The sequence below is a fragment of the Eublepharis macularius genome, chromosome 12 (assembly GCF_028583425.1).
Source record: "Eublepharis macularius isolate TG4126 chromosome 12, MPM_Emac_v1.0, whole genome shotgun sequence".
Taxonomy (NCBI): Eukaryota; Metazoa; Chordata; class Lepidosauria; order Squamata; family Eublepharidae; genus Eublepharis; species Eublepharis macularius.
In genome coordinates, this window is record NC_072801.1 from 69,611,838 (window position 1) to 69,622,833 (window position 10,996).

At 42.2% G+C, this 10,996-nt stretch overlaps 1 protein-coding gene across 1 annotated transcript; it reads left to right on the plus strand.

Annotated features, from left to right (window-relative positions):
• LOC129339704 (vomeronasal type-2 receptor 26-like) lies at nucleotides 1–9,373 on the plus strand. Its single transcript, XM_054994284.1, has 4 exons — nucleotides 1–288; nucleotides 4,971–5,198; nucleotides 7,826–7,952; nucleotides 8,472–9,373. The coding sequence occupies exons 1-4, from the start codon at nucleotides 1–3 to the stop codon at nucleotides 9,371–9,373; spliced, it is 1,545 nt and encodes a 514-aa protein (XP_054850259.1).
• The last annotated feature ends 1,623 nt before the right edge of the window (nucleotides 9,374–10,996 follow it).

A 10,996-nucleotide genomic window follows, 5' to 3' on the forward strand; every position in this document is an offset into this window, starting at 1 on the left:
ATGCCCAAGAATTACCAGCATGTCTTGTCCTTGGTCTTTGCCATGAAAGAGATTAATGAGAATCCCAAGATCTTACCAAACTTAACACTGGGGTTCCACATCTATGACAGCTTCTTTAATGCAAGGATGACTTTTCAAAATACCTTAAACCTTCTCTTCAGTCAGAATAGGACTATCCCCAACTACAATTGTGATGTCTGGAAGAACCTCATAGCTGTCATTGGAGGATTGGACTCTGAAACCTCTCTTCATGTGGCCTCTGTCTTAGGAATTTATAAGATCCCACAGGTATTATGACAATGGATTGGATCCAACCAGAATTTCCATTGATGAAAAAGTGAAGAAGAGATACCCTTTGACTGCTAAATTGACCTACATGGAAAAAATTCATGTGAGATGGGGTCTGTAATAAACAAGGAATTGAGTGAAACTGGTGGGAACAAATTCTTGATTCAACCCAATATTATGCAACTATTTATATTTATGTTGGTGATCCCTATAATCTCTTTTGCACTGTTGCTATTTTCCTTTCTAACTATTGGAGACAAATGTCATTATTTCCATTATAAAATCTGACTCATTTTTGCACATCTACAATAAAATGTTTCTCTTTTATATCACCTGTGCACAGCTAGGTATGTGACTTGGCTTTTCCTGTTTTTTCAAAGAAAATGTCCACACAGTTAAAGAAAGGAGTTTAGCATTAACCAAAGAAAAGTAAGAAATCTTTGAAGATGACACTCACATTTCTCAATCCTATCAAACACAGCCACTCACAAGAGCCCAAAAGGTTTTTCAGAGGTTTTCAAAATATGTATTTTGTTGCTAAAATGATGCTGGGATGACGACTATACCACTGTGTAACTACAAAGTAGTGTCTGCAATGTTTAATATGTTAAACAGCTTATTCTTTGTTTCAGCACTGTCTTCAGTTCTGTATCAGATTTTGCTTGTATTCAGATTTCTGCAATCCATACTCTAGAATCATAGAATCATAGGGTTGGAAAGGACCTCCAGGGTCATCTAGTCCAACCCCCTGCACAATGAAGGAAATTCATAACTACCTCTCCCCACACACACACACACATTCCCAGTGACCATGCTCAGAAGACGGCAAAACATTGTCAGGATCCCTAGCCGAACTGGCCTGGGGAACATTGCTACCTGACCCCAAAGTGGCAATCGGCATTACCCTGGGCATTTCCCTATTGCAGTGTTTTTGAACATTTGATCATATTCACTTAAACTATGTAACCAGCCTTGAGTCTCAATGAGAAAAGGGTACTATAAAATAAATGAATGAATGAATAAGATCACGGGGTGGCCTCTGATTGCTCATCATTTATACCCTTTCTGAATTCATTTTACTTTTTTGAGCTTAAACAGGAGAGAATGTTAGTCACCCGGAATCCCCCAGACAGTGTCTATGGCTGTTTCCACATGTTGTTAAAGCAACGGGCTACTTACTGAACACTGGCGGGGGATTTTACAGATTCCAGATGCCTCCGATTTCAGAGCGGAAGCAGGCAGTTTGTCTTTTGTCTGATCGGTGTCCTTGACCCGGCACAGGAAAGAGTGGGAAATCCCACTCTCAGAAAATACGCTGATTAGACGAAAAACAAACTGCCTGCTTCCGCTTTGAAATCGGAGGCATCTGGAATCTGTGAAAAAAGAGGCCAGCATTCAGTAAGTAGCCTGTCTCTTTAACAGCATGTGGAAATGGCCTATGAGTGATTCTGCACACGTTGGATAATGCACTTCCAATCCTCTTTATAGATCATTTGGAATGGATTTTTTTGTGTGTGGAACAAAAAATCCACCTCAAACAACTGATAAAGTGCATTGAAAGTGCATTATCCAACGTGTGCGGAATCAGCCATAGTTAGAAATGGTGATGCAAAAAGGAGGGAGGTGAATCCCACAGGGAACAAAAGAATCAATTTCATGCCATTTATAATACAATGAGTCAATTTATAAGTGCAATTGAAAGTGCAAAGTGCTGACAATTCATAAATATTCCCACAATATAACAAATTCATAAATATCCATTCACAAATGTCCATACAAGTCCATACAAGGCAACATTTCATATATGAGCATTCTCCAAATAGTCCATAACTTCCGGGTAAATCCTTGATGAAACAGTTTTTTTTACTTTCTTTCCAGATCTTCTTTCTTATACATTCATAAATATAAAGTAGAAAGGCTTTCCTGCCATGAGGTGAGTTATAAAAACTGCAGTCAACCTCACCCCTGCAAAACTCTCATGGGGTGAGTTGTAAAGGCAGCAGTAAATCTCATTTCTGCTTAACCTTCTCCTGTATAACAATAATGAGGTCAGTTGTAAAAGCAGCAGTAAACCTCATTCCTGCATATCCCTCAATCTGTGGCCGGCTGCAAGCAGATTTCGCGCTTGCTTCTTCAGGAGTCTATTTCGAAGCCCCCATGGGGAACACCCCTAAGCACTTAAATCACTCAACCCAGACAAGGCGGCGATGTTTCTTCACGCCTTGTTAGAAATGGGTTTGTCCATATAATCTCAAACTCAATTATGTAAAGCTTCTTTCTGTTTGTGCTTAGGTCACATATTGCTTATTTGCTCCTGTGATGAGTGATACCGTCCAGCTATCTCCTTTATACCGGGTTGTCCCCAATGAAGAGCATCAGTACAATGGCCTTGTCCAGCTTCTTCTGCATTTCCAGTGGAAGTGGGTTGGCACCATTGCAGTGAGTGATGATAAAGGAGAACGGTTTGTGCAGATGTTGGCACACAAGTTTTCCCAGAATGGCATCTGTATAGCCTTTATGGAAAGAATACCAACGTACAGAAATACATTTGAGGTGTATGGACTGTTAGACCTATTGCTGAATATGACAGTTTTCTTAACCAAGACTAGCGTCAACATCTGTATCGTAAGTGCAGACTCTAACAGTATGAATGCATTGCAGTTGATGCTGAATCAATTTGATCCGCAGTCTATGGCCCCCATTCGCAAGGTGTGGGTTATGACGGCCCATTTTGATTTCTCATCAGCGATATATTATAGAGATCAAGGCATACAAGTCTTCAGTGGCGCCTTATCATTTGCCATTCATTTCACTCAAGTTCAAGGGTTCCAACATTTCCTGCAGAGACTGAATCCTCTTACAGAGGAAGATGGTTTCATCAGGATATTCTGGCAGCAGGCATTTGACTGTGTCTTTCCAGATATTGATGTGGGCAACAAACCTGTGAATAGCTGCACTGGGGAGGAAAAGCTGGAGAATCTTCCTGGGACTTTTTTCGAAATGACCATGACAGGCCAAAGTTACAGTATCTACAATGCTGTCTATGCCCTGGCACGTGCTTTACATGCCATGTATTCACCCAGAACCAAGTATGGCATCATGAGAGATGGAGGTAGGCTGAAGCCTCCAAAGCCACAGCAATTTCAGGTAAAATTTCGTATAGAAGGAAACTAATGTGACAGACTATGCTGTTCAAAAAGCCCAGAATAAACAATAACCCTCTTTTCAGCCTTCCCTCTTGGTCAGGATGTACCTTTAATTTTAGAATAGAAACTTCCTTTCAGTATCTAGTGTTCCCCTTTCCAAAGGGAAGTGTGCCCATCTAACAGTTTTCATGCAAAAGCTGGGGAGCCCTCTAATTTTGATATTAGGGATCTGGATTGTGTGTGTGAGGACTGTGTGTGTCATTTAAAACGTTAGTTTTTACCTCAGAGTTATCTATAATGAGTTACCACAGAAATTTTCAACCCTGATTTTACCTGACCTTTCCCATGTATTTAAATAAAATATTTTTGTTATTTTGAATTTAAAAATGCCTCTAGTGCCATTTAATCTGTTTAAATAAAAAAGACAGTTATTTGACTTAAAAACTTGACAGTTTCTCACTTGTCATTCTCTAGTAGCTCCCAAACTTTTTAGTATGGTGACCCACAAGTGCAAAAGTACTTTATATTGTTTTAAGAGCCTGCACAAATCAATAACATGTTTCATGGTCCATTTTTGGGACAGGGTCCTTAGTTTTGGAAACACTGCCCTAGTGCATTCACTGGGTAAATATAACCCTATTATCCGGTCATTTTCTGCTAGCCATCTTTGTGGGCTTATATTGAACTGGGCTTTCCAGTTCAATATAAACATAAGGTCATGTGATGACATAGATAACGTCTGCATGTTTCCATTTTAAAAGAAAACTGGAGCATGTGTGTGAAGATGTGTGTGAGAATCACTCTCTCTCCACAGTTCTCTCCAAATTCCACTTTAGGAAGCATAGTTTCTTTCATCCAATTTCCAGTGCTTAGATGAGTTGGGTAAAAATGCTCAAAGAAATGGTATGGCAGAGGAGGTGTAAGCAGAGTCCAGTTCTTCTTCCCTGCACATTCCAAAAGAGGGGGGAAAATCCCTCTCTGTCCCCATTGAGGATAGAGTTGTGAAGATGCCTGAAGAAAGAATATAACAGAGGTGTCATGGGTTGTTATTGACTGGGTGATGTTATTGACTTCCATGTCATGAAAAGCTTCACTTGCATGCATTAAGCCTCAGTTAAAGTGCCAGGACAGTTTTTTTCAGGACTGTTGGCAATGCTATTTGAGAGTCACAGGACAAATGAGAGAACTAGATTAGTGCATGCCTCTCTGTGCATTTAACTAACACAGCCTAATATCAGCCGAATGTATGGGATAGTGCATCCCTTGGATATGGAGGTCAGTTCCTGATCATTCCATTGCAGCTGAATTGGAAGGGCAAGGAGAAACATTAAGAAATGTTTCTAATTGAATTTAGTGTCAACTTCAATGAGATTTATTTCCAGAGGCAACTACTTTAATCTTCTTGACATTAAAGAAGCACTGGGTTGTTTTTGTTTGCTTGTTTGTTTGTTTTTGGTAAATGGGAAAAGAAAGTTCTAGACCTGGATTTAATCCCGGCATCAATATTTTCTATTGCCTTCATTTCTTTCCTGCTAGCTTCACCATTTTCTGAGGATGCTCTCCTTTAACAACACTGCTGGTGAAAAAGTTGGTTTTGATGAGAATGGTGAATTAGTAGGTGGCTTTGATATTGTAAACTGGGTTACTTTCCCAAATCGATCCTTCTTAAGAGTGAAAATAGGGAGAATGGATCCCCAAGCACCAGCCGATAGACAGTTCTCCATGAATAATGCAACCATTACATGGCACAGCAGATTTAATCAGGTAAGACCCAACTGGTGGGACCAGACTACAAAGACAATGGGGGTACCTCGATAATCCTTCACACTAAGGGCCAAGCTACACATGACGAATGACACTTGAATGGCAAGTGTATTTCTCCCTGTTCACTTGCCCTCCACTCAATCCAATTGCCGTTCAAGTGTCATTCGTCATGTGTAGCTTGGCCCTCAGCAGACTTATAGATGCCAGATTCTTCTGTTCCATGAGCCTTCAGACCTTGGGAAAGACTCATTTCGAAGTTTGGCGAAATAAACTTCTCAGTGTTGGTTTCCTTAATCGTTTGGCTTCTAATGCTATTCCATGCCAAACCTTTCTCATTTTGACACCCAACTCCTCAGCTTTAAATGCTGCTCCAAGCAAGAGATGTCCATACCAAGGGCAGAGAAGACTTTGTTTGAAGAAGGGATTGGGTTTGACCCCAAATCTCTCTAGTCTACATTACCAAGACCTTCCCAGACTCAGTCAAGATAATTCTAGGTCCTACACTCTCAGGTGTAAGGCATATAATTAAGATCTTGTTTGTGTTTCAGGAAGAGATGGTACAAAACTAAAGGGAAATTCCTCTAATTTTGCCTCTGGTGCAGCTAACAGGACAGTATTGACTAAACTTGCACAAAATAAGTTATCAGTTTCAAATTGTCCGATGAGCAGCGTGTGATACTTTCAAGAAACAGTTCTCAAGGCAACAAAAGTGTGTGTCCATGTTGTTTAAAAGGTGTTCTCTGCTATTTTTCCTCTCCTTCCTATAGCTCACCCCGTTCCCCCCCCCCCAATTAAGCCTTTCTATTCAATATAGTGGGACTGTCATGGCTGTGGGGAGGGAAAGGATCAGTAGTGGAGGCAGCAATGGTTGCGAGAACTATGTTTATTGGAACACACCACACAAAGGCTACTAAGCCTCCACCAGTATAACCCCTCCTCCAGCTATGGTCACAAAACCAGGGTATCTCCTTTCTGGAGAATTATTCTTCAAACAATAGTATCAACTAGTGTTGCCATGTCCCAGGCACTTACCCTCCCAATGGGAGGGGGGAGCTTGACATTAACCTTGTCTTTGCCTCTTGTGTGTACACTCCCATGCCTGTGTGATGGTGTCACTTCCAGGAAGTGATGTAATCACGCGGGCATGGGAGTGTGTGTGCTTCACAGTGGGCTGGTTTGAAAGTGGGAGTGCTCTCAGGGTGGCACAATGACATCACTGCTGGGAAGTTACGTTGCCACATTACCCCGGGAGCATGCCCAGGAGGCCTGTTTCCATGCCTTTTCTGCCCACTGGCCAGGTGAGTGGTGGTGGGGGGTCCCACTGGGGAACCTGGGATCCCTAGTACCAATATATCACATGGACCATAGACTCCACAAGAAAGCTGAAATATGGATGATAGTAACCATTCAGAGTTCTTTAGGTCCAGTATGAGGGGAGTGCTTTGCAAAAACTTTCACAGCCAGTCACAGAAGTTGCTGAAAGAGGAGCAGAGAGGGGAGTGTGCGGTCTGATTCTTCTGAAAATGTTTGTAAAAATGCTTCCCTCTCAGGGCTTTTTTTCTGGGGGAAAAGGTGGTGGAACTCTCTAGAGGGAAATGAGGGAGAAACACATGAGATTCTTTGAAATAATATTATTTTCATGCACTATGGACTTATATCAACTGTAAGACCGAACCCCCCTACCTTATGGGGGGTATTAAATGACATAGGAACTACCCAGTAGGATCATACTTATCACAATAGTCTTGAACTCTTGCCCTGGGTATAGAATTCTGATGGGTGCAACATTTCTCCAGCCCCACTCCATACCCTCCCCAGGGCAGCTGAGGCGAGTCCCTCACATCTTTTGGGGAGACCTATTCCTCACAACGATCCAGCCTCCACTCCTTGAGCAGCCACTCACAACTGTAAGACCGAACCCCCCTACCTTATGGGGGGTATTAAATGACATAGGAACTACCCAGTAGGATCATACTTATCACAATAGTCTTGAACTCTTGCCCTGGGTATAGAATTCTGATGGGTGCAACATTTCTCCAGCCCCACTCCATACCCTCCCCAGGGCAGCTGAGGCGAGTCCCTCACATCTTTTGGGGAGACCTATTCCTCACAACGATCCAGCCTCCACTCCTTGAGCAGCCACTCACAACTGTAAGACCGAACCCCCCTACCTTATGGGGGGTATTAAATGACATAGGAACTACCCAGTAGGATCATACTTATCACAATAGTCTTGAACTCTTGCCCTGGGTATAGAATTCTGATGGGTGCAACATTTCTCCAGCCCCACTCCATACCCTCCCCAGGGCAGCTGAGGCGAGTCCCTCACATCTTTTGGGGAGACCTATTCCTCACAACGATCCAGCCTCCACTCCTTGAGCAGCCACTCACAACGGATCTCCACGCAGCACTAAACAGCATCTCAGAATTTTGCACCTGGGGCAAGAGGTGCCAGAACTCCATTCCACTGCATTCTGGCTGAAAAAGAGCCCTGCCCCCCTCCTTTTTAGTACAACAACTTGGATCCAAAGTAGTGTTGTGGCCTTATGAAAGCTTTCAGTTCAGTTCAGTGCCTTTGTGACTGCAACACAAAGATTTCATGGCTGCGCCTATCTTTTGATCTATAGGTCGTGCCCCTTGCAGTATGTAATGACAACTGCCGTCCAGGTTACAGCAGAAAAAGGAAAGAAGGGGAGCCTTTTTGCTGCTACGATTGTGTTCTGTGTCCAGAAGGCAAGATTTCAAACCTGAAGGGTAGGAGAACTCAAATGATGTACATTATATGTTGGATAAAGCCTAGCATTTCCATGGGGGTAAATATTTCTGCTTGTGGAATATACTTTTCCCCACTCTCCTCCCCAACCAATCTCAAATGTCCTAATGACAATTTTGTTCCTGCATGTCCCTTGTTCTTTTCCTATCTCCCAGGAACAGGATTTGGGAGGGGGAGCATTTTAGGTTGTTGTGGGACCAGCCAAGAAAGTCACTCCATGAGCAGAAATCCTTAACACCTGTACAAATAGTAATCTGAAGTCAAGGCAGAGTTTCATCTTACATGTAGAAGGACCCCTGAGCTACCAGAAGAATGTATGTATAAGTGGTAGAGTCTACAATATTCAGCACTATAATGTTTTAAGCAATGAAATAACCTCCTATAATGAAATGTCACCCCGCCAAGTTCAAAATATAACATAGAATGAAATATGTATTTATTTATTATTTATTATAGTATTATTTAGTATTTATAGTATAGCATTTTTTTTTCTTTTAAAGATATGGATGACTGTTCCAAATGCCCAGAAGATAGCTATCCAAATAGAGATCAAAATGGATGCCTTCCAAAGCATCTGAACTTCCTGTCTTATGGAGAAACTTTGGGCATCAGTTTGGCTCTTTTGTCTCTGTCTTTTTCTTTGGCCACAACTGCGGTGCTTGGAATCTTCATCACGCATCGGAACACTCCTATCGTCAAAGCCAACAACAGAGAACTCTCCTTTTCTCTCCTCATCTCCCTCCTGCTCTGTTTCCTCTGCTCCTTGCTGTTCATTGGCCGGCCTGAGACAGTGACCTGCCAGTTACGCCAGACTGCTTTCGGCATCATCTTCACAGTGGCCATTTCTTCTGTGTTGGCAAAAACAATCATTGTAGTTTGGGCTTTCATGGCCTCTAAACCAGGATCAAAGATGAAGATATGGGCAGGGAAGGGCCTTGCAAGCTCTATTGTTGCCTGTTGTTCCTTCATTCAAATGTGTCTTTGCATGGTTTGCCTGTGCACTGATCCTCCATTTCCAGAGGTTGACATGCACTCTCTGGCTGAAGAAATCATAGTGGAATGCAATGAAGGATCCGCGAACATGCTTCACTATATCCTGGGCTATATGGGATTTCTGGCTCTTACCAGCTTCACTGTAGCTTTCTTTGCACGGAAGCTGCCTGACTCTTTTAATGAAGCCAAGTTTATCACTTTCAGCATGTTGGTCTTTTGCAGCGTTTGGGTGTCTTTTGTTCCTACTTACTTAAGTACCAAAGGGAAATACATGGTAGCTGTGGAGATCTTCTCCATCTTGGCCTCTGGGGCTGGGTTATTGGGGTGCATATTTTCTCCCAAATGTTATGTAATTGTCCTGAGGCCTGAATTAAATAGTAGAGAGCATCTAATCAGGAGACATAAGTAAGAACCCAATAACCCTTGCTATGTATGTTCAGACTTTATACCAATGCCTTTTAATGGAAACTACTCCAAAGTAACTGTTGGTTCCCAATAATAAAAAGTCTAACTCATTTCCATGTCTATGGTTGTTAGGTCCCTAGGGGGCCAAATGGGGAATGGAGGGCATGGGGGGAGTTGCACAGGGGGATTCTTACTTCACATTCACACACTCCAGAGCACTCTGCATAGCACAAGGAATAACATCATTCCTGGCATGATGTGGTTGCATGCTGGGGCATACTGGAGCATGTGGGAGCATACTTCACCCCTAGCACCATATTCCCGCACCTTTCTTCCCCCTACTGGCCATGTGAGAAGTGGCAGAGGGTGGAAGTTGGAGAATGGCAAACCTATCCATGTCAAATGTCTTCTGAGAGTGCAGAAACAAAGTGTGCATGATTTGACTGCGGCAAGGCCAGATCAATTGTAGGGCAAAATGGGTCCTGGGCAAGAAGGTGACTTCAGTCTGGAAAAAAAATGACTTTAATGGTTGTCTCCTGGGATATACAAAGAGATTGAGATGCCTTGATAGGCATTATGAGATGTGACAATAGGAGGCGGAGAGGCTTAGATTAATCATTTCCAGTGTTAGACAACAAAACTATAGTTTTGATTAACTATAGTTTAAATTAAGTTTTCCTAAGAAGAGCTGAAACATATCAGAGATGATTGATGGCCCTCGATTGCTGGATAGGATTAAGTTGGGGTTTTGATCAATTCAGGAATGTCCAAGGGAGGAGGGAATGTCCAAGGAGTCTGTTAAGGAAAATCCCTCAATCCCTCAATCTTTTGTCAGGAGTGCTGCACGTCCCAGGGCAAGGAGGGCAGGAGCCCATCACTCCTAATCACTCTGTATTCCATTAGGATTCAATTTGAATTCTCATCTCCCGGTTGAGAGCCAGCAACATTTTGCTAGTTGAACAGCTTTCTACTGAGACTTGAAGCACATTAGTGAGAGAGCATATGATTTTTATAATCATAAGTGCATATTATATCACAGAGAGCTGTGCTGACTGCTTACACCACAATGAAAGGGCAGAATCTTTAGGTGAATTATTCTCCTAACAGAAAATAATAAGGGCTTGATGTCAGCCTCTTAAAGCAGTGCATCCCTTTTGGGATGCAGATTTTAAGGAATTAACATGGACTAAGGAACCAGAGCTTCTTTCAGGATATGATGGTCAGGCTGCCTGTCAAAGTTCAGCTCTCCTCCTCATTTAAGTTAAAATGTCTATGAATCTTCTCACAACACTCTGGTGATGTTTTGACATCAACTTGGGAAGCTGTCTCAGTGAGAAGAGTGGACTATAAATGACATAAATAAATAAATAAATAAATATATAAATAAATAAATGTAATAAGCATGATTAGGTCTCATGTGAGAAGCAGCTTGGCTTCCAAGAAGATTCAGTGTCTTCACTCAGAAATTTAGGCAAAATCTTAGCTGAATGAGGCTGTCAAGTTTAGAGTATAAAACTTTTAAGGCCTATAAAAGGTGTTTAACTTGCATCATGGCTGCCTCAGGACTGAAGGAGGAAAGACTGTGTCAGACTGGTTGAATATTTCCCCTCTTCCATCTAGAGGCCAA